Here is a 22,511-nt window from a genome sequence, read left to right as displayed (position 1 = left end):
CAGAGAGAGACAGAGCATGAACGGGAGAGGGGCAGAGAGAGAGGGAGACACAGAATTGGAAACAGGCTCCAGGCTCTGAGCCATCAGCCCAGAGCCCGACGCGGGGCTCGAACTCACGGACGGCGAGATCGTGACCTGGCTGAAGTCGGACGCTTAACCGACTGTGCCACCCAGGCGCCCCACTTATTTTTATTTTGAAAGGTGGCTTCCTGTTGCTGACCTCTTTTTTCCCTTTATTTAAAAAAATTTTTTTTAATTTTTTTTAACGTTTATTTTTGAAACAGAGAGAGACAGAGCATGAACGGTGGAGGGTCAGAGAGAGAGGGAGACACAGAATCTGAAACAGGCTCTAGACTCTGAGCAGTCAGCACAGAGCCCGACGCGGGGCTCGAACTCACAAGCCGCGAGATCATGACCTGAGCTGAAGTCGGCCGCTTAACCGACTGAGCCACCCAGGCGCCCCTAAAAAAAAATGTTTTAATGTTTATTTTTGACAGAGAGTGAGACAGAGCGTGAGCGGGGGAGGGCCAGAGAGAGGGAGACACAGAATCGGAAGCAGGCTCCAGGCTCCGAGCCATCAGCACAGAGCCCGACCCGGGGCTTGAACCACGAACCATGAACCATGAGATCATGACCTGAGCCGAAGTCGGACACCCAACTGACTGAGCCCCCCAGGCACCCCTCCCTTTATTTTTATTGCTATAAAGACGTGGGCATGATATAGGATGATCTGGACATTGCAGTGCAGACTTCAGAGTAAAAATATCTGCTTTTTAACCCTAGCTTTGCCACTTTGTAACTGTAGAGCTTGAGCAAGTCAGTCATCCGTTTCCTCTTCTGCAAAATGGGGTTTATCGTATGTATTCCAAGGTAATCATAAAGGTGTCAGACTCAAAGAATTTTCTGAAATTCACTATAGACCAGAGTGGGAAGAGCGTTTTCCAACCCTCCAGATGAGTTAAGATTCCTTAACTCTGCCTTTCAGAACAAAGGCAGGTTTGACAATTTTGTGGTTTTGTTTTTGTTTCGTTTTGGGGTTTGGTTTTGGTTTTGTTTTTTTGGGTTTTTATTTTTTGTTTTTTGTTGTTGTTTTTTGGTTCTATAATAAATATGGCTCTGGATGGTAAGGCTGTGAATGTCAGACGTTGGAGAGCTGTCACTACTTTCCTGTAATGATCAGAATATAATCATCTCTGTCTTACAAACATGTAAAAGCCACAAGTCAATGAAATAGGGGTTTTGAACTGGTTTTCTATGCTGATGGTAACTTAGGCTGATCCTTCTATGCACTGTCCCTGTGTAGCCAACAACACCTTCCCAAGACTGCTGGCTAGAGTTCGTATTCAGAGAACAGTGAGGAGCTATCCAGCAGCTGAGGTCACAGTCTTTTCTTGCCTTCATGCTGGATTACTGAGCATTGGAGTCAACAACAACAAAACAAACTACTGAAATCTGATTCCTACCATCTGAAGCCCGGGCCATTCTCTCAGAGGAGACAGGCCTGGACACTCCGTCTTCTGAATCCACTTTTCATTGTTCCAATCCAGATCTGAGTGAGCTAGCACCTGGACCTTACAGAAAGTCGGTATGCGTGGCTCCAGGCAGTGTTTTATATCAAATGCTCAGTGCTTGCTGGGAAGACAAGAACGACAGAAATATCTCTTTAAGGGGTCTTATGAGTGGTGTGGCTTCTCTCATTGTTCAACCATTTGAATGAGGATTTGCTGGTTGGCATCAGGAAGAATGCAGTGGTAAACAGTGGATTTTCTCATACAAGATAGGCCAGCATGGGCATAGATAAGACTCTTAAATCAGGCTAGAAGTGCCACATTTTAGCTCCTTTTTGAACAAGAAGGCTGTGGAGGATTCTCCTTCATGTCCTCCCCAGACAACTACTAAGAATGCGGTCGGTGTTCCTTACCTTCCCGGGAAGATAGGGTTTGCAGAGGTTGCTCTGGGCTGCACTTATCAGTACAGAAATCCAGGGTGAAGGATGGTGGCTAATGAGCCTCTTTTCAACTTTTCGGCCTCCCTGTGTGTCTATCTGTGGAACCTGCATGCTTTTGTTAGGGGGTACAAGGCAGCGGCAACAAGGGAAAGGGATCAGATGGCCTGCTATCCGAGGCATGTGCCTGTCTTCAATAGTCCCCTTTTGGGTTGGTTTTATTCTGTAATGCGTCCCCTGAGAAGACAGACTAAGCAGCCTGGGTTACCCTGCAATTTCTCCAAACTATTTGCATGAAATACTGCAGGCAAAAAGCCCAGCCCCTGATTGGCTGTTGCTAGGTAACAACATAATCATCAGGAAATTAGGCTGTCCTTTTTTTTTTCCCCCAACCCAGAGCATGTGTGTGATTGCAGCGTTGTGCAGGAAGAGAGAGGGAGTGAAACAAAGAGAGATAAATGGGATGGTCTTGAAGGCGGGGACACCACAGCCACAAACCTGCATCCCACGGTAGGACAATCTGCTTCGGGTTGGGCTCTTTACTCAGTCAAGCCAATATTGGTACCTTTTCTTTTTTTATAAGAATGACAAAGGTAGCAGGTTCTGCAGACAGCAGGAACAGAAGCTATGGAAGCAACTTTGACATTTGAAGTGATTTTTAGAAGCAGGATGTAGTGCTTAATATATGAGAAGGACTCCAAGTGAGGATGAATAAATGAATGTGTCTACAGGACGTGTGTAGGCAGATAAGAATCCATTAGCATGGCTATAGAGTGCCTGTGAGGAACAGAGCGTGAGAATGCGCATGTGAATGAGGCGTGTGACAGAAAAAACAAGCATGCTTTACAATGTGGAAGGAAGGCCCCTAAACTGAAGAAGTTCAGAATTGTGTCTGCTAAAACTCTACCAGTGTTTACGCATGTGGTCCTTCTGTTATTCAGCCGGGCAGTCCTCAGCCTACCTTTCCTCCTGGTTAAACTTGGCAAGTGGATGAAGAATAATATAAGGAGAGCAAATGTGTGTGTGTGTGTGTGTGTGTGTGTGTGTGTGTGCGCGCGCACGTGTGTACACGCAGGTGTGTGTGTGTGTACATTTGTGTGTGTGCACGTGCACTGAAGCACCTAGTTCATTTTCAAGGTTGTACCCTAGCATAACAGCATGTGGCCCCCTGACAAGTATACGGCTACACCTGGACACTTCCCCTGGGTAATAAATATATGTGGAGACCATGAGGGCTTTCCTTTCCCTCCCTGCTAACCCCAGATGGCTTTCCCACCCCTAACCTCCCTTATCTTGTCCTCCTTTTGAGTTCCCTAGCAATGACCCTGCCCTTACACTAGACCCCCAGTTGCCATACTGCGTACTTCGTTGGCTTGCTACAACCCGGGCAAACTAATTGCCTTTTGCCATTCATTGTCTCCCAGATTAACGACTCCTCCTGTGTCTGGTTGCCCATAGCCTCCTCTGAGATTCCTCTGCGTACTCTCTGACCTGTCTTTCCCTTCTATCCCCTCCTCAGCCCAGCCTCTCTGGGCTCCACATCTGACTTTTTAGAAGTCATTGAATCTAAATGCTAAAACAGAAGCACTTTTTTTTTTTTTTTTTTTTTTGCCTGATCAAAGGAGGTAGTCCCCGGAATAATGCAGACAGGACCATTTTGTAGCAGTGGTAAAAATACACAAAGTTATCAGGAGCAAGACAGAATGTATGCTGGTAACTAAGATTCACAAGGGAATATACTCCCAACCACACGGGCCCCACAATGACTTGCTGCCTCCAGTGGGCGAGCCTAATGAGACTCCAGGCTCCTGCTCTGGCAGAAAAAAGCTCTTAACCCAATTTACAGCGGCTTGAAGCTCCTCTCTGAGTACATGCACTAGATGGAATGAGGCCGGTGCTCTGCAGAGCAGCCACGCCCCGTATGCAGATATAACAGATATTCTTCAAGACGGTTGTTTTCAGAGTGTGGTCCCTGGACCAGCAGCCCCTGAAACCTCGGGTGGGGCCCAGCAATCTGTTTTCCAAACCCTCCAGGTGATTCTCACGTATGCCAAAGTTTGAGAATCACTATGGACCTGAAAACTTGCACTTTTCATAAGTTCCCAGGTGATACTGACCATTCTTTGAAAACCTCTGCTATAAAAATAGAAACCGGGGTAATGTATAATTGTCCTTCCTTCCACCTCACTAGTCCCCTCCCTATTGTCACAGTCTCAATCAAACCCATCCTTAAAACTTATCCCAAATGAAACTTCTAACTGATTCCACCAAAGGTGATCACCTCACATCTTATTACATGTTTTGGGATTGGCAAACTAGGGCCCACAGGCTAAATCCAACCCACAACCTGTTTATGTAAGGTCCCAGAGATAAGAATGGCTTTTACATTTTTAAATGGTGGGGGTGGGGGTGGGTAGGGTGATGGTTGAGGATCAAATAAGAATATGCAACAGAGCCTATATGTGATCTGTAGAGCCTGAACTCTTTACTATCTGGCCTTGTACAGAAAAAGTTTGCCTACTCCAGTTATATTATTTATTTATGTGATTTTCTTATTTCTCCTCTGAAACTGTTAACTCTTTAAGAAGAGTCAATATCTGAATCCTCTTTGTATTCCATTCAGTACCAAGCACATAATGGTTGTTCAAAAAACATGGGAAGAACAGATAGATGGACTGTGGTTGGGTGAGCTATTTGGGTGGTTAATTAGCGCTCTGGAAATCCAAAAGAGATCAACTTTCCTGCTTAGCCACTCTGTGGCTTCCCCATCCATAAAGGAAGAACAATGGTTTCCACCATCTTGAGTAGATGAGGAGAATCCAGAAGTTCATACTAATGGAATTTATTCCTTTCATTAGTAACCAGAATGATGAAAACCATTTAGAAGCCGTCCTGCAGCTTGACAAACAAGGTTCACATTTAGAACATTCATAAATAACATTCGTTAATGGAAGAGTTTAAAAATAAGCAAAAAGCTTAAAATTTCTGTTGTATTTCTGGCATCCAGTAAAAGATTTTCATGGAATCATGTGCCGGCAGTGTTAAAAGAGATCCTGGAGGCAAGGCTTCGCGCATCACACCTGCCGTGTGTTTGCTCCGCCTCTGCCTGCGCGGCTCCACCCACTGGAAACTCGCTTCACAAAGCCGCCCACACGGTGCCTTCTCACAACTCCGGTTGTTAGCATGCACTTTTCTCTGTTGAGTTGAAATCTCCCTCCTGACAATGTCCCCTCTGTAGTCCTACTTCTGCCTGTTCTAGCTATCAGAATTAGCTACCTACGTTTCATAAATCTGCGAAGCAAAGTAGTGTAAAGTGATATTTGGCTGGAAAGAGTGGAAGATCAAGGGGGATCTACCACATTTAGATCATTTTCCCCTACAAACAGGAACAAAACAGGTTGGAAATAGAAGAAGCTGAAAGCCAACAGGTATGCTAAGGGAGGAAAAGCAAATGTATGGGTAGAAAATGGAAGCGAGCATAACATTCCAAATACAATAGGAAGCAAAAGGCTGGTGGTCACAGGAGATCATAGTCTGACCACAGACGTGCAGTATGTTTCTGCTGGAGAGGAATGTTAATAGCAATTAGAGGCCATTATTTGGGACAAATGAGGGAAAGAAGGCCCCAGAGCTGGGCCCTGGGGACTCCGGGATTGCTTTGTGATTCCAAAGCTCTGAAACAGCTGCCAGGACAAGTTGCTAGGGCAGAAGCAGAGCAAGAGAAAGCCTCTTAGGAATGGCTGAGGCTTCTAAATGGTGGGCTGGGCCACAGCAGTGAGGGCCCAGGGAGGGGACTGTCCCAGGGAGGAGGAGGACAGGAGGAGGAGCCGAGAAAGGAAGCTTAAATCTCCAATTGTATGCCTGTGGACAATATAATGTAGTCAATATTAACCCCAACACCTTACGAACTGATAAATCAATCATTGCATGAAACATAGCTCTAAGAAGAATGTTTATTGATCACTTACTTTCTGGATTTCTAAAGCACTTTTACTGCACAGAACTTGGTGTCTTGTGGGGAACTTACTAATGTGGCGATAACAGTCACTAACTAGCTTCCAGTCTCTTGCTTCCCCCTCCCTTCCCAGCCCACATCTGTACATGAGCGCATGTGTGTGAACGCCCGTCTCCCACATGCACGTACACACTGTGGTTAAGTCTACCCTGCTTATCACTTACTTCCCCTGTAGGTGGGCTGTTTTTCTTGGTTTTCTTTTCTTAAGAAGAAAATTCCTAAGATTTGAAAACAGGGCTTTACGGACCCTGGTGAAAAGCTGATGATCAAGCCTGGACTAAAAGTATGTGCAGTAATTGCAAAGGATTAAAAACCCCAAATTTTTAGTCTTCCTGCTCCACTTTTTCACGGCATTCACCTTTTACTGGGACCCACTTAATAGCTTTATGGTCTCAGGTGAGTTATCACTCAGAGCCTGCTTCCTCATCGGGACCCACCACTCTAAAACAAGGTGCAAGGACCAGGCAAAGACAGCCTGATAATTATTAAATGCCTGTTCCATGCTGCACACTGTGCTGGCTGCTTCGCTTGCAATTTCTAATTTACTTTCCCCACTACTTGCAGATGAGGAAACAGAGGCCCAGGGAGGCGAAGTAACCTAAGAATTCCCAACAAGGGCAGAGTCAGGAATCAGAACAGTGTTCTCTGAATACAAAGCTCCTCCTCTTTCTTCTGAATCTTGCTGCCTCCCGGGCACCCCTCCTGGCTCCTGGTGGGCAATCAGGAAAGGGAGGTGTCCTTCGTCCCTTCTCTCCAAAGGACCTTGGGGCGGTTATTTTTGTTTGGTCTCACTTTTCAATTAAATAGTTAAAGACGATTTTGTAAACACTGCTAACAGGACCAGCTGTACATGAAGGTAGGATAACCCGAGAATACTTCTGAATGGGAAAGGCCTACAAATATTAGACACACCCCAGTGACTACTCCACACGCGATTTCCGGGCTACAAGGCAGACTCCCAGAGAGTCAGAGTTGACAGGTTTGCCATGGAGTGACCTCCCCGCTTGCGATGGTGCTTGCAAGATGGTCTGTCAGACAGAAGGAAATAGGAGCCAAGGCACTTCATAAGAACCCACTGGCCCAGACTGGCCTAGACTGGAGTCAACACAAGTAATTCTGCCTCTTGGGCGGGGACTTGCAGCCCTGGCTTCAGATCCTACACCTGCCATTTGCCAATGCCTCGGCCTCAGATAAGCTGCTGGACCTCTCTGAACCTCGATTTTCTTGTGGGAAAAATGAGGAAATAATCCCTGTGTTATAGGGTCGCTGTGAGGAATACATGAGACAAAGCCCTGTCTCTGAGCAATAAATGGCAAGAATTCTCATTTCCCAAGACCAGTCCTAAGACCACTAGCTTCCTAATGGGTAAAAGATCACTTACGTACAGAACAAAAGCCTTCGTAACAGACTAACAGGCAGTCTATCTCTTCATAATCTATCAAAGTCCATAAAGCCCCATTCCCGAAACCCCTCTAGGGGCTATAAAGAGAAACTCTAAGGAGGGAGGCTACACTCTTGGAATACATTCTGGGGGGAACATGCCCAGGTGAGAGCAGGAAACCAGGACACCCAGTATAGTCTCCACTTTTCCAAGGCACTCTCAACTAGTGTTCCTAGAAGTAAGCAAACCCCTACCCCCAAATGCCACACAACACTGGGTTAAGTGATACCAACCTGGCCCCAATAGATCTGAGCCATGTCCCAGTTTGGAGGAGCAGAAAAAGAAGAAAAAGAGGAAAGAAGGCTAGTGAGGGACTTACAAACAAATCTCCATGACCTTGAACAATTATTTTGAAAGCCTGGCCGTTGTCCATGATCCTGTGCTGACTTAGTTATTCTTGTTAGGAAGCAGCAGAGGCACAAAGACCAGCCTACGTGCCTAACTAAAGACTGGCCTAACATCAGGCCAGTTCAAGGCTGAGGTGGAACTTAGAAAATGGCAAGTCCTGGAAAGTAAAGGAGTGTGTGTGTGTGTGTGTGTGTGTGTGTGTGTGTGTGTGTGTGCAGGCCTGCTTTGTAGAGAGACTTAGTATGGACAGATTTTGTTTTCACTGAGGTATAATTAAGACAGAACATTGGGGGTGCCTGGGTGGCTCAGTCGGTTAAGCATCTGACTTTGGCTCAGGTCATGATCTCGCAGTTCATGGGTTCGAGCCCGCATCAGGCTCTGTGCTGGTGGCTTGGAGCCTGGAGCCTGGAGCCTGCTTCGGATTCTGTGTCTCCCGCTCTCTCTGTCCCTCCCCTGCTCACACTGTCTCTCTCTCTCTCTCTCTCTCTCTCTCTCTCTCTCTCTCAAAAATAAAGAATAAAAACAATTTTTTTTTAAAGATAGAACATTGTATTAGTTTCAGGTATATAACATAGTGATGTAATATTTGTATATATTGCGAGATGATCACCATAAGTCTCCTTAACATCCATCAGCATACATAATTACAGAATTTTTTCTCCTGTCATGAGGAATTTTAAGATCTATTCTCTTAGCAACTTTCAAATATACAGCATAGTATTTGTAAACTACAGTCACTGTGCTGTACAGAGCCTCCCCTAGACTTCTTCATTTTGTAACTGGAAGTTTATAACTTTGGAGGGATTTTTACAGAGGTCTTTTTTATGGCCTTGGCTTCTGAGATTTCTATGTACAAATCCCAGGAATGCATAGCTTTACTAAGGAAAAACAGGAAGAATTGCCTGAAGGAAGAATTTACTATGTCACCAGATACCAAAAAAATAAAAAAATATTTTTCAAACTGTGAGATTACTGATGGAAATAAAAGTATCTTTCCTCTGGAAATAGTCTTCTTCAATTCTACCCCAACTTATGCTCTTTCCAGCCTGTGCCACAAACCACGTGGCTTAAAATAATAGAAATGTATTGAGATTGTTCTGGTATCAGAGGGTCTGCAGGGCCATGCTCCCTCCAAAAGCCTTCCTTGCCCCTGCCTAGCTTCTAGTGGCCCCATGGGTTCCTTGGCTTGGGAAAGCCTAACTCCAATCTCTGCCCCCACCTTCACATGGCTGTTTTCTCCTGCATATGTCTGTCTCTTCATATGACATTCTTTTCTAAGGACACCAGTCATATCGGATTAGGGGCCCACCCTATTCCTATATGACCTCATCATAACCACTCACATCTGCAGTGACCCCATTTGCAAATGAGCTCACATTCTGACATACTGGAGGCTGGAACCCTCACTAAGCTTTTTAAGGAGGCACAGTTTAGCCAGTAACAGGCAGCATTTGAGGTGGGGGGAAAGGACGTGGACATCATGTGTGATGGCTAGCTAGGAAGTTAAAGCAATGGAGGCCTTAAGGCTAGGCACCACCTGAACAGAATCATTGGATCCAACTTTGTGTATGTATTTGTCTTTTGAGCAACCAGTAGAATAGCATTTCTATTTAAGCCCTGGAATCAAAGTTCTTACTGAAGAACCCTTAACAGTGTCAATAATAATGAAAATGTCAATGGTGATGATGATGATGGCAGCTACCATTTATTGTTTGTTAAGTACAAGGCATGGCTCCAACTGTTTACATGGATTAACTCATCCAATACAGCAACCTGCAAGATGGCATTATTGTTCCAGTTTATGATTGAGCCTGAAGCCTGAGGTCCTGTAATTTGCTCAGTCACACAACTAGGAAGCTGAAGTTCTTGGGCATCACAGTATAGAGGCTGACTTTCTTTCCATCTTATGTTCATAAGGAGCCTTCTAGAAAAGCTACCCTTTAAAGAAAAGAGAGACATGGGGCGCCTGGGTGGCTCATGGTTGGTTCATAGTTGGTAAGGTGACCGACTTCAGCTCAGGTCATGATCTCACTGTCCGTGAGTTCGAGCCCAGGCTGGAAAGAGCCTGCTTTGGGCTCTGTGCTGACAGCTTGGAGCCTGGAGCCTGCTTAGGATTCTGTGTCTCCCTCACTCTCCGTCCCCCCACGCCCCACTCATGCTTGCTCTCTCTCTCTCTCTCTCTCTCTCTCTGTCTCTCTCAAAAATGAATAAACATTAGAAACCATTTTTTCTAAAAAGAGACAAAAATTTAGACAGGTAAAATGGACCATGGTTCTTTTAAAGAAGGATTTTTAAGTGTAACTATGATCTGTGACCAATGATGAGAAATAACTTATGGGATCCTCACAATTTGAGGTGAAAGGAATTGTTCTCCAAATCCCAAATTGGCTTCGCAACCTTGCCGGTTATCACATGCTTACTGTTTGCTAAATATTGCCCTCAGTGCTGTACGGACACTCGATTGAATCCATATAACCGCCCCGTAGGGATATATGATCTCATTTTACTGGTAAGGAAATTCAGGCCCAAAAGATGACACAATTTGCCCCAGAATACACAGCTAGTGTGTGGCCTGGTTGGAACTCGAACCCACGTCTTCCTAACAAAAAAAGGTCCTATGCTGTTAACCAATATGCTATAGGTATCTTGTCAGCCATGTGGCTGATGTGTAAAAATGACCTTGCCACCGAACGGGGATCCTGTAAACTACAGCCTGTGGACTAAACCCAGCCCACCACCGTGTTTGGTAACTAGTGTTTTATTGGCACACGGCCACACACCACTTATGACTTGTCTGCGGCTGCTTTTGCGGGAGCAGAACTGAGTAGTCGTGGCGCAGACCGTATGCCTGCAAAGCCTAAAATACTTGCTATCTGGTCCTTTTCAGGAAGGACTGATCCCTGCCAAAGTAGATGCAGGCATGAAGATGCCCCGTCTTAGAACAATGGGACTAAAGCTGCCTGGGTCTAGACACACTCATGCTTGTGCCTCAGTCCCATCTGCACCTGCATAACATGGCTTACCCATACGTTCCTTCCAAGAGAAATCAAATCCTTCTCTTTCCTCTTCACATGCTTCAACCAAGGAGCATCAGCTTGTTACAGAAACTCTTTTTTTTTTTTTTAATGTTTATTTATTTCAAGAGAGAGAACGCGCGCAAACGTATGGGGTAGGGGCAGAGAGGTGGGGGACAGAGGATCTGAAGCAGGCTCTGCGCTGACAGCAGAGAGCCTGATGGAGGGCTCGAACTCACGACCCACGAGATCCTGACGCGAGCCGAAGTCAGAAGCTTAACCAACTAAACCACCCAGGCACCCCCCGAAACTCCTGATACAGTCTGCTTTCTATAAGTTATGCAGAAAACAATGAGGTTTCAAAAAAAGTCTATTTAAATTTATGTGGCTCTGTTTCACAATGAAATCATTCTATTTTGATTGCTTGGGCTATGTGATCCATTTTAATTTCTCATCCTTCATTTCTGTCTTTGTTAGCAGTCATTTATTTACTTTGGTTTCTAGCAGTCATTTATTTACTGTGGTTCTCACTGAAGGAGGCCACATGCAGAGGATTGGGGAGAGAGAGGGAACTTTTTGAGGAGATTTGAGCTGAATCCATTTGGACTGCTTCCAATGTATCAGTAGCCTCCGACAGCTGCCAGAGGCATAATGAGACTGGTGTAAATCAGGATACTTATGTTAATGCAGCAGCTCAGAGGTATAAGGCGGTCTCCCCCAGGTCCCCTAAGTCTAGAGAGCCTGAACACTTTGCTATTATTGACTTAGACCTCGGTCAGAGAAGCAACTATAGAGAGGCAGAGCCAGAGCAAAGGAACACCATCACCCCCTCAGCCGGCCTTTCAGACTCTCTGTACACAAGCCACTATAGGAATAATAATACCAGCAGCCTTTGTGGGGCAGACTAGACCTCTCATTTCCTGTCAGTCTCCGATTCCATTAGGAAAAGCTCCCACCCCACTTTACCCCAAGGGCTTTAGGGTCAGGATTTGGAGAGCTCTGTTTTTAGTATCTCTCTCCTGCACTTCCCTCGAAACTCTGCCACAGCTGTAATCCGCAGCAAATGGATTTCCCTGACCCTGGGGACAAAGGCCTAGTGTTCCCTAGACTTGGTGGCTCCTGGCAGGGCAGAACCATCAGTATTTCTCCAGCTGCTGGTCTCAGGCCCTGTGGGCGGCAGAGACCTGTAATAAGATCACTATCCAAGCCTAGTCCGTTTGGCATGTCATTCAAAGCGGCCCCTTGCGGCCGGGAGAGGAGAACTGACTAAAGTAGGAATCACAGCCTTCAGAGCTTGGGCTCACCTAAAACCACACAGTGAGCTGGAACCCAAAGCAAAACAGACTTCCGGTTCTGGATATTGGTCATCAATCAGACTTGGCTGTGGTTCACAGTGGGTGTCCATAAGGATGGTGGCCTTGGGGAAGAAATAAGGAACTAGTTAGAAGGAGGAGAAGGGAGGAAATTAGAGTAGGAATTAAAAGGAAATTGAATAGGGGTGTAGAAGGTGCTGAAAGCTTAGATGCTATGAAAGTTTAAAGGTTCAGATTTTCTAATATGAGGCCTCAGGATGCCTCGTTTGCATCCCACAGACCAGAGCTTTGAGGCAGAGAGAAGTCAGGAGTGGGTAAACACTGAAAGCTTGGGTTCAAAAAGAGGAACTCTATTAGAAAAAGTGGGAATGCTAACATATCGGTCCACGCTTTCTAATTCCACTGTTTCTCTCCGACACGAGTTGCCTTCTACCAGGAGACCATTGAGAAAGTGACATATGACAAGACCCTAGCTTCTGATTTCTCCTCAGGGTCAAACCCCAACCCTCTGATTGAGTAAATCCCCACCACCACGAGTCTAGTAGGTTTCTGGGGGGTTCCTTCCTTGTCCATGCTACTGGAGGAGAGTCAAAGGAGCCATAACTCCTTGAGTGAGCCACTTCCCTGAAAACTAGGCTTCAGTTTTTACATAGCAAAAACAAGGGAGATTATGGTCGTGTCTGATTTAAACTGGTTGGTGGGTACATGTGCATATTATCTTTTATGTATGTATTAGAGAGGGACGGATTATTTTGTAAATATAAAACATGTAATAGACATAAATAATCAAGAGTTTAAATTCAGTGATCTCAGTTCCTTTCTACTTCTGAAAGTCTAGTATGCTCTGAGAGGGGCTTTGCCCAATGCCACTGAATAATGGCCCAAGGTGAGACTATAGGCAGAGTCTCAGAGGTGTAATGGGAAGAGCTCAGGCCCAGTGTTGAATCCTAGTTCAGTGATGACCTTAGATAAGTTACTTAGATATGTTCCTCACTGACAAAATTGGGAGAATAAAACCTACACCATAAGGGAGGTCATGAGTATATGTAAAGCATCGCTTGGGGTGCCTGGGTAGCTCAGTCAGTTAAACATCCGATTCTTGATCTCGGCTCAGGTCATGATGTCACAGTTCATGAGATCGAGCCCAACATCGGGCTCCACGCTGTCAGTGCAAAGCCTGCTTGGGATTCTCTCTCACTCTCTCTCTGTCCCTCCCCCTCTCATGCCCATGTTCCTCTCTGTCTCTGTCTCTCTCTGTCTCTCTCTCTCTCTGTCTCTCTCTCTCTCTCTCTCTCTCTCTCAGAAATAAAAAATAAACTTAAAAGATATAAAGCATTTCTTATATTGCTGACATGTAGTAGGTGCTCAATAAATAACCGTAGTAGTATGGACACTCTTGGTGGCAGGTGCAGAAATTAAATCACCAGTGGTGTATGTTTTAAACTAGTTTTGGAGAATTCTTTGAATGCAGTAGAAATTAAGCTGAGCTTTCAAATGAGAAGTAGGACCAAGTGTGGTGCCTTTCAAAGAGTTCTATTTAACAAACATTTATTGAATGAAACACCAGGTCTATATGGGAAATATGATATGACCCCTGTTCTCCAGGAGTTCAGAGTGCAGTGGGGAAGACAGACACAAAAGCAAATCACTTTCTTGCAATACTACGTTATGAGTGCTAGGAAAGAGGTAAGCACACAAAGAGTTGTGGGGAAGCCATCCAACTGGATGGCTTAATGGAAGATGTCAGGACCTAGATCGAAGGAAGCAAGAGAAGTGTTGCTTTGAGGTTGCACTGAGTGAGTGTTTCACAGGGGAGACTCAAGTTGTTTTGAAGATCAAGTTGGTTAATTGCAAAATGGAAGAGAGGCATTTCGGGGGAAGGGAATAGCATGAGTAAAACTACATTAGTAAACAGGGAACAAGGCATCCAAACCTTCAAGTTGTTTGGCATATCCTGGGTGAGAGTGTAGTGTGGAAAAAGGGTGGGAAATGAGGCCAGGGAGCCAGGCAGGGTCAATTTGTGGAGGGTTGATCTGCCATACTCAGAAGCTTGCTGGGGAAGTTGTGTGGGCCCAAGAACAGAAGTAACTCAACAAATGGTGCAGGGACAACAGGAATGTCCACATGCAAAAGAATGAGGTTGGGAAAACCAGTTTGGTGGTTTCTCAAAAAGCTACACATAGAATTGCCATATGGTCCAGCAATTCCATTCCTACATAATTCCCAAAAGCGTTGAAAGCAGGGATTCAAACATCAGTGTTCATAGCAGTGTTATTCACAGTAGCCAAAATGTGGAAACCACCCAAGTGTCCATGAACAGATGAATGGATAAAATGTGTATACATATAACAGAATTCAGCCAGAAAAGGACACACACTACAACAGGGATGAATCTTGAAAATGTGGTGCTACATGAACTAAGCCAGACACAAAAGGACAAACGTTGTATGATTCCACTTACATGAGATATCTAGACTAGACCCATTCATAGACACAGAAAGTAGATTAGAGGTTACCAGGAGCTGGGCAGGGGGAAGAGGAGAATGAGGAGTTCCTGCTAAAATACTGACAGAGTTTCTGTTCGGGGTGGTAAGAAGTTCTGGTGGTAGATGGTGCCAATGGCTTCACAACATGGTGAATGGCAAATTTGATGTTATGTGTTTTTTACCACGGCTTAAAAAATGAAAACGAAATAATGTTGTACCCTTCCCTCATGCTATATACACAAGTCAACTCAAAATGGATCGAAGGCCTACATTAAGAACTACAACTATAAAACCCTTTGAAGAAAATTTAGGCGTAAATCTCCATAACTTTGGATTAGGCCGTGGTTTCTTAGATATGGCAGCCACCAAGAAAGAAAGAAAGAAAGAAAGAAAGAAAGAAAAAGAAAGAAAGGAAGGAAGGAAGGAAGGAAGGAAGGAAGGAAGGAAGGAAGAAAGAAAGAAAGAAAGAAAGAAAGAAAGAAAGAAAGAAAGGGGACTTCATCAAAATTACAGAAGAAATCCTGAGCACGTTGTATTTGGTGAAAGAGAGCAGAGCCCCCAGACAAGAGCAGTAGACTCGCATCATGGAATACAGGCATAGCCCTATTCTTCTTCACAGGTACCGTGTTTTTTTGTTTGTTTTTTTTTTTACAAATCAGAGGTTTGTGGAAACCCTGTGTCAAGGAGGTGTATTGGCGCCATTTTTCCAACAGCATTTGCTCACCTTGTGTCTCTCTGTCACATTTCAATAATTCTTGCGGTATTCCAAACGTTTTCATTATTATATTTTAACAACTGCAATCTCACGATAAGACTTTAACAGATGAAGAATTGATTCTTGTGGATGAGCAAAGAACGCAGTTTCTTGAAATGGAATCTCCTCCTGGTAAAGATGCCGTGAAGATTGTTGAAATGACAACAAAGGCTTTAGAATAGTACATAAACGGAGTTGATAAAGCAGCAGCAGGGTTTAAGAGTCCTGAACTCCAATTTTGAAAGCAGTTCTACTGTGGGTAAAATGCCATCAAACAGCATCACATGCTACAGAGAAATGGCTTGTGAAAGGAAGAGCCAATCGATGCAGCAAATTTCATCGTAGTCTTATCTTAAGAAATTGCCCCAGCCACTCCAGCCTTCAGCAACCACCATCCTGACCAGGCAGCAGCCATCGACATCGAGGCGGGACCTGCCATCAGCAAAAAAGATTACAGCTCATTGAAAGCTCAGATGATGATTAGCATTTTTTAGCAATAAAGTATTGAAAACTAAAAAGGGTTTTTTTTTAAGTTTTATTTTTTTATTAAAAAAATTTTTTTTAATGTTTATGTTTGAGAGAGAAAGAGACAGTGTGAACGGGGAGGGGCAGAGAGAGAGGAAGACAGAATCTGAAGCAGGCTCCAGGCTCTGAGCTGTCAACGCAGAGCCTGACTCAGAGTCGAACTCATGAACCATGAGATCATGACCTGAGCCAAAGTTGGATGCTTAACCGACTGAGCCACCCAGGCGCCCCACATTTAAAAAAAATTTTTTTATGTTTATTTTTGAGAGCGAGAGCAAGCCAGGAAGGGGCAGAGGGAGAAGGAGACAGAGGATCCGAAGCAGGCTCAGCATTGACAGCAGAGAGCCCGATGCAGGGCCTGAATCCACAAACTGTGAGATCATGACTCGAGCTGAAGTTGGACGCTTCACTGACTAAGCCACCCAGACACCCCTCAGGTTTTTTTAAGTTTATTTATTTATTTTGAGACACAGAAAGAGCACACATGAGCGAGTGTGAGCAGGGGAGGGACAGAGAGAGAGGGAGAAAGAGATCCCAAGCAGGCTCCGTGCTGACATAAACCATGAGATCATGACCTGAGCCGAAATCAAAAGTCAGACTTTTAACTGACTGAGCCACCCAGGCGCTCAGCAATAAAGTATTTTTTAAGTAAGGTATATACATTATGTTTTTAGACGTACTGCTATTGCATACTTAATAGACACCTGTAGGGCATAAATATAACTTTTATGTGCACTGGGAAAACAAAAAAGTTCATCCCACTCCCTTTATTGTGCTATTCTTTGCATTGTGGTAGCCTGGAACCAAACCCACCATGTCTCTGAGGCATGCCTGTATAAGGTTAGAAAGTGAAATGGGGCCGAGAGATTAACTCACACACATACACCACCACCACCCCACCAGGGTGCCCAATTTTGCAGGTTAGGAAACTAAGAGAGAAAGACTGCCTTGCCCAACACCATACAGTGGCAACAGTGGGCAGGTTCCCAAAGCTGGCAGTAACCAACTTCTAATTCCATGCTCTGTCTCCTTTAGTACATTGCCTCTCCTAGGAAAACCGAGCCACTGGAGAAAGTCCAGAGGGATGGGCTGGGCACTGTCCATCTCACAGTCATGACTGTTTATCCAGCAGCAGCGTAGGTCTGAGCTTCATAAAGCCTGAAGTAAACCCTCCTCCGCTGTCCATCTATCCCACTGCACACATACCTTGCGCCTCACTCTTCTGAACACTAGCAAATGTTGTCCCCATCACTCATTTGGAACTCGGCATACGGTAGCTAATAATATTTTTATCTTTGAATATGTATCTCCTGCCATAGCTCTACCTAGCAGAGCTGCCTAGTCCAGAGTTAGTGGACAGGCTTCAAAAGATTCGTTAACCTCTGCAATTGTAAGCACATTTTTGTGTTTGTGCATTTTTTTTGTTTCTGGGGCAAAAGGCCTTAGGGTTCACCATTTCTGATATGCCTACAAAAGTGAAAACCTTAAAGTGAGGATCCACATCTTCTACCTCTTTTCTATCCCCAGTCCTTAGCAAGAGCACCCTGAATGTGGTAGATGTTCAGTAAATGTTCAGATTTGGGGGGAATTAGGAATTTGTTGATCGCAGAAGGTTCTAGAAGTGACTGAGTAGAAGGGGGGATAGGGCAGCTTTATGCTGTGAAAGCGAGAAAGTGTGGGTTCTGGCAGCTCAACTGTCACTTCTCCTTTTAAGTGTTCCCTCATCTCCTAGGCAGTCTGTCCTTCCCTCTGCTTTGCGTGAGTGAGTGAGAGAGAGCCAAAGAGGGAACATACACTTGAGAGATAGCAGTAGTTATCAAAAGCCTGAGCTAGCACAGGGAGTGCCAGCCAGAGAGATGGAGGGAGAGGGCGGGTACACGCACTATCTAGAGCACGCCTTGAATGAAGGCAAGAGAATTTGCTGGATCAGGACGGGGTGGGGTGGGGGAGGGGAGGCTGTAGATCCTCAGACGGGAAGACCATGAGAAAGAAGAGAGAGAACTAGAGCACTGGAGGCAAGACAGGCAGCGGCAGAGTGAGGGCAGTCATGGGCAGGACAGGTGAGTAGGGTCAGGACACTGTTGGGAGAGAGCAGAGGTCAGGAACAGGGAGAGAGAGCTCATTACAGTAAAGCAGAGCAACCACTCAGGATCGATGGGACCTGGGTAAGTGAGAGAGGAGGGGGAGGGGGAGACGCATGCACACGTTCCAGATTTTCAGAGAGAAAGAGTCAAGAGCCAAAGCACAATCCAGGTGAGTGTGATCCTCCCCAGGGAGGAGGATGGGGCCAGCACCAGGAAGCACAGATATGACAGAGGATAGGGATAGGGGAGCAGGAACAAGAATGGGAAAACCGAAAAGCCAGGGGTTGGGGACAAAGATTAATGAGACAGAAAAGGCCAGGTGGAGGCGATGGGGGCAGAAGCCAAGAATGCAAGAATGAAGAGAGAAGGGAAAGGCTTGTTTAGCAGCAGAAGGGAGGAGACAGGCAAACAAGAGAGTTCAGGAAGCGCGTTGTGTCTGTGTCCCCATGTTGCTAAGTCTCCCTCCCCAGCATGGGGAGCAGTTGCTGTCCTCGCCTGTGCAGTGTTTCCATACAGGAGGCTCTTTAGAATTTTGTCCTGTTTTATTTCTCAACAAGGATCGAGTACACTCTGTGCACGAGATCTGCCCTAGCTGCTGCAAAAGGAAGACAAAATAGAGCTGAGGCTTGATCATTTGGGATGTGTAGATTACCCTATCCTTAATTTGCTGTGGCTGCTGCCATCTTCTCAGTTTATGTTTTATGGTTATGAGTACTTCCACTGAGACCTCCTAGAGCGGAATGAAAGTAGGAACTGAAACCCAATTCTGGTCAACGCTTTGGGAAAGGGAGGTGAGGCATCTAACTAAAAGAAGACTTTGGGATTCTACGGGATCTTCCATGTTTGAACAGAACTCTGATTTGTGGGTGGTGATCCTTGAAATTTCAAGTGAGCCTCATCTCTACAACTGGTTTGTCAGTTTCTGCAAGATCAGAATTATGCCTTCTACTCCTATCTATGCAGCCTACGTCCCTCCTTAGAACATATGATATGGCGGGGGGGGGGGGGGGTAGCTGAGCAGAGCACTGGAAATACTTGTTGACTCTGTGGTTTCAGTGATTCCCGCATTGTTGTTTTCATTATAAGAATCCTTGATAAGTGATGGCCATAATGAGGCCCAGAACTGAGTGTAGCTCTGGACAAAGGGAACTCATGGACAAGGGCCCTGCCCTGTGGCACTAAATACAGACATGCAGGGGCACCGGGGTGGCTTAGTCAGTTAAGCATCCAACTCTTGGTTTCGGCTCAGGTCATGATCTCACAGTTTTGTGAGTTTGAGCCCCGTGTCGGGCTCTGTACTGACAATGTGGAGCCTGCTTGGGATTATCTTTCTCCCTCTCTCTCTGCTCCTACCCCGTTCACGCTGTCTCTGTTTCTCTAATAAATAAATAAACTTTAAAAAAGAAAAGAAAAGAAAAGAAAAGACATACAAACATTAGGGAAAATCACTGCTCAAGGACCCAGGTCCTGAGTGCTGTTTGCAGGTTGCTATCCTGCCTTGGAAGCCACAGGCCTCCGAACTTCAACTTGCTGACTGCCAACTGGGAATGGCCTGGATTTCCTTACCCCCACATCCCTGCCTTTTAGCCTTCACCCCCACTTTGTTCAGCTCACTATGAAACCCACCCAGTCAGAAGTTGACAGCCTCCAAACTGAGCGGCCCTGGGAAGAAGACAACAGGACATTAATGACAATTTTAGTTTTTTGTACTAATCAATACTCTTGTTAGTGTGAAAAATCATATTATTTCTTCCATTTATGAAACTGGCATACGCTGCAAGCAGAGAATTCAGTGTTTGTGATGGGATGATGAGTGTTGTTTTTAGATACAGGAAAGAATAGGCAGAAGGAAAAGTTCATATATAGAAATGAGAATTTTAGGAATAGCATGAAAGAAGAAAGAGGGGAACTCGACCGCAGATCTGGGTCTGCCTTCCCCACCACCCCTCCTTTCCTCCGAGGCCCCCATCCCCCAACACATGCTTCAAGGGGACGTGTAGATTTCCCGTTCTGAATCCAGATCACAGGGTGGTCCCTGAGGGAATTTCTGGCACTCTTTAGTGACTGGGATAGAAGGTTCCAGGAGGCTGTGCCAGTTCCACCTTGGAAGGGGATTGCTCTGTTGGAAGCGGACTGGGGACAGTTTTAATAACCACAACAACAGCCAATGTTGTGGAGCATGGAGTATTTGCCTGACACTCTACTAAGCACTTTGTGTCATTATTTTACTTTGTCCTCCTAACCAATTCGTGTATTCTTACATCTGACAGATTGAGACAGAAGGTTGGAGAAGTGTGATTTGCCAGCGTTTCCCTTCGAGTAAGCGGCAGAGCCAGGACTCAAACCCAAGTCTTTCCGGTCCCAAGGCCTGCAGTTTTAATCACACTGCCTAATGTAGTGCCATGCTCAGCATTAGATCAGAGAGCACTCACTAAATACTTCATCAAGAAAACAGAGACTCCAAACACACTGGCAGCTCTTCTGGCCTTGAAAGACAAAACCAAATAAATACTTCAGCTTATTTTATTGCCTCCTGATCTGTCTCTTTCTCCCTCTGTTCTCTCCAGACCTTTAATCCCATTTCTTCCACTGATCGGCTATACACATACAGACAAATAATAAGTGCTGTGCTGCTCAGTTTCTCCATCCTAAAGGTGAAGAGGTAGATGGGGGGGGGGGGATGGGGTGAGAGATGACCCCTAAGATGACCGCCAGGAAGGCCATTGTAGGAAATCTACCTCTGTGCAGGTTTCAGCCCCTCCAGCAGAAGGAGGGAGTGCCAGGTCATACACTTCAGAATCAGGCAGATCCGATTTCAAATCTCACCTGGTGAACCACACCTGGCCGTGTCCTTCCGCGGGCAGGCGTGTCTCAGGCCTCATCACCCTGGGCTGATGGAAAGCCGATGAGTATGTGTGTGACCTATAGGAAGCATCTGGTTGACATTTCACTTCTGCCTCTTTGCTCCCAGCATCCGCCTGCTCTTCTGCCCTCGGAGCTCGCTGACCGTGCCAGCCCGCAGGCCATGGAGAATGAGCTGCCAGTCCCCCATACGTCCAGCAGTGCCAGTGTCGCCAGCAGTGCCAGCAGCGGCTGCAGCAGTGGCAGCAGTGGTGGGAGTGGCCGCCCTGCCGGGCCCCAGATTTCTGTGTACAGCGGCATTCCTGACCGGCAGACCGTGCAGGTAAGATCCCGGCTGATCTAGAGATTGTATTCCTCGATCATGTTGGGGTTAGCTGGGAGGACGTGTTGGCATGGTCTGGGGAATAAATGGGCATGGGAGGTAGAGTGGGCATCGGGGAGTGTGTTCAGGGATATATGTTGAGGCACAGTTGGAGGAGATGTGACGTGAGATGGGTCCGATCAAGGAGCTTTGGGGAGAGTGGGAGAACTTCGCAGACCTGGAAAATCCCTGTCTCACCTGGTGATTCAGATCCCAGAGTGCTATTTGGGATGATAGGCAGGTGAAAGTGTAAAAGGGGTGTGGGGGCGGGGACAAGTAAAAATAACAAGCAGGAGAAATGATTGGGAGCTGCTCAGCCAGAACCTCGACCCACTATCTGAAGGACCATTGCCCTGTAACAAAACTTAAGTGTCTGCGAGGACAAAAAGGAACCCCAAGGCAATCTCCCTAAAGCAGCGGTTTGCAAAGTGTCTCCCGGGTGATGTGTGCCACAAGGCCTCCCGGGTGATGACACATGGCTCCAAACGCAGTCGTGCCCACGCATCGCCATCGGCTTTGGTACTCGCGCTGCGAGGATCACGGCAGGCCTATCTTCTCCTCCAGCTGAAAATGGTTATCAAGCACACTTCCATGGTTGAGGAGACTGAGGCTCAGAGAAGGCAGTAACTCATCCGGGTCAAGATGAAAAAGAGCACAGTGTTTGAGGTTCCCAGATAAGACAGACGGAAAAGAGCGTGTGCAGCTGAGAAGTGTTTACTCCAAGTAACTTTGCTCATCCAGCATGGATGTACCAGACCAGTGGCCTCATCCTGCCTTGGCCCTGGGCGCAGATTAGAGAGTGGAGGAGGGGCCGCAGCAGACTGTGAGAGCGTCTGAAGACACCATCAGAGACTCTGGAATCTTTCCTCTCCCAGTTACCTCTGCCTCCCACGGAATAAAAGCACGTTTCCCACACCCATCCTTGCCGCCCCCCACACTAGCCTCCTCCCGGCCCCTCCGATCACGAGTGTTTGAGAACAGTTCCCAGCATCCCACGTCGGGACGTGCCATCCTCCCAGCCCTCATCCCATCCCCGGGATGGGTACAAGGAATATGGGGTTTCTGCTCCGGCAGATGGAATCACCCGCGGTCGTGTTGCGTACCCAAGCCGAACCGTTCAGGGTCCCTGCTGTTTCCACTCCCTGACACCAACCCTCTGGTGAGGAAGAGCCACGGTATCTCTCCGCTGCTGCTGCTGCCTGGACTGCGGGGGGTCCAGGAGATCAGCACTCCAAGGAAAATAGAGAGGCATAGGTGAAAGGGAGAAGAGGAAGGAATTCTGGGAGAGGACAAGGAATAAACAGAACTGAGGGGAGAGAATGCTGAAGGGGAGTGGGACCTGAAGAGTTGAGATGGGGTGGGG

The 22,511-nt window shown here is 46.2% G+C and overlaps 1 protein-coding gene across 3 annotated transcripts in view; it reads left to right on the top strand.

The window, feature by feature from the left end:
• PHC2 (polyhomeotic homolog 2) overlaps positions 1-22,511 on the top strand; it is a 114,793-nt gene that overhangs the window by 41,373 nt on the left and 50,909 nt on the right. For all 3 annotated transcript variants that reach the window (XM_040468489.1, XM_040468508.1, XM_040468499.1), the window contains exon 2: positions 20,897-21,109. In XM_040468489.1, coding sequence (XP_040324423.1) covers positions 20,951-21,109 — 159 coding nt within the window. In that variant the 5' untranslated portion in view covers positions 20,897-20,950. The remainder of the gene's footprint in view (positions 1-20,896; positions 21,110-22,511) is intronic.

Source organism: Herpailurus yagouaroundi, unplaced genomic scaffold (genome assembly GCF_014898765.1).
Source record: "Herpailurus yagouaroundi ecotype Mexico unplaced genomic scaffold, PumYag 77, whole genome shotgun sequence".
NCBI classification, from domain to species: domain Eukaryota; kingdom Metazoa; phylum Chordata; class Mammalia; order Carnivora; family Felidae; genus Herpailurus; species Herpailurus yagouaroundi.
The sequence above is the reverse complement of the archived record's forward strand: the minus strand, read 5'-3'. Positions and strand labels throughout refer to the sequence as shown.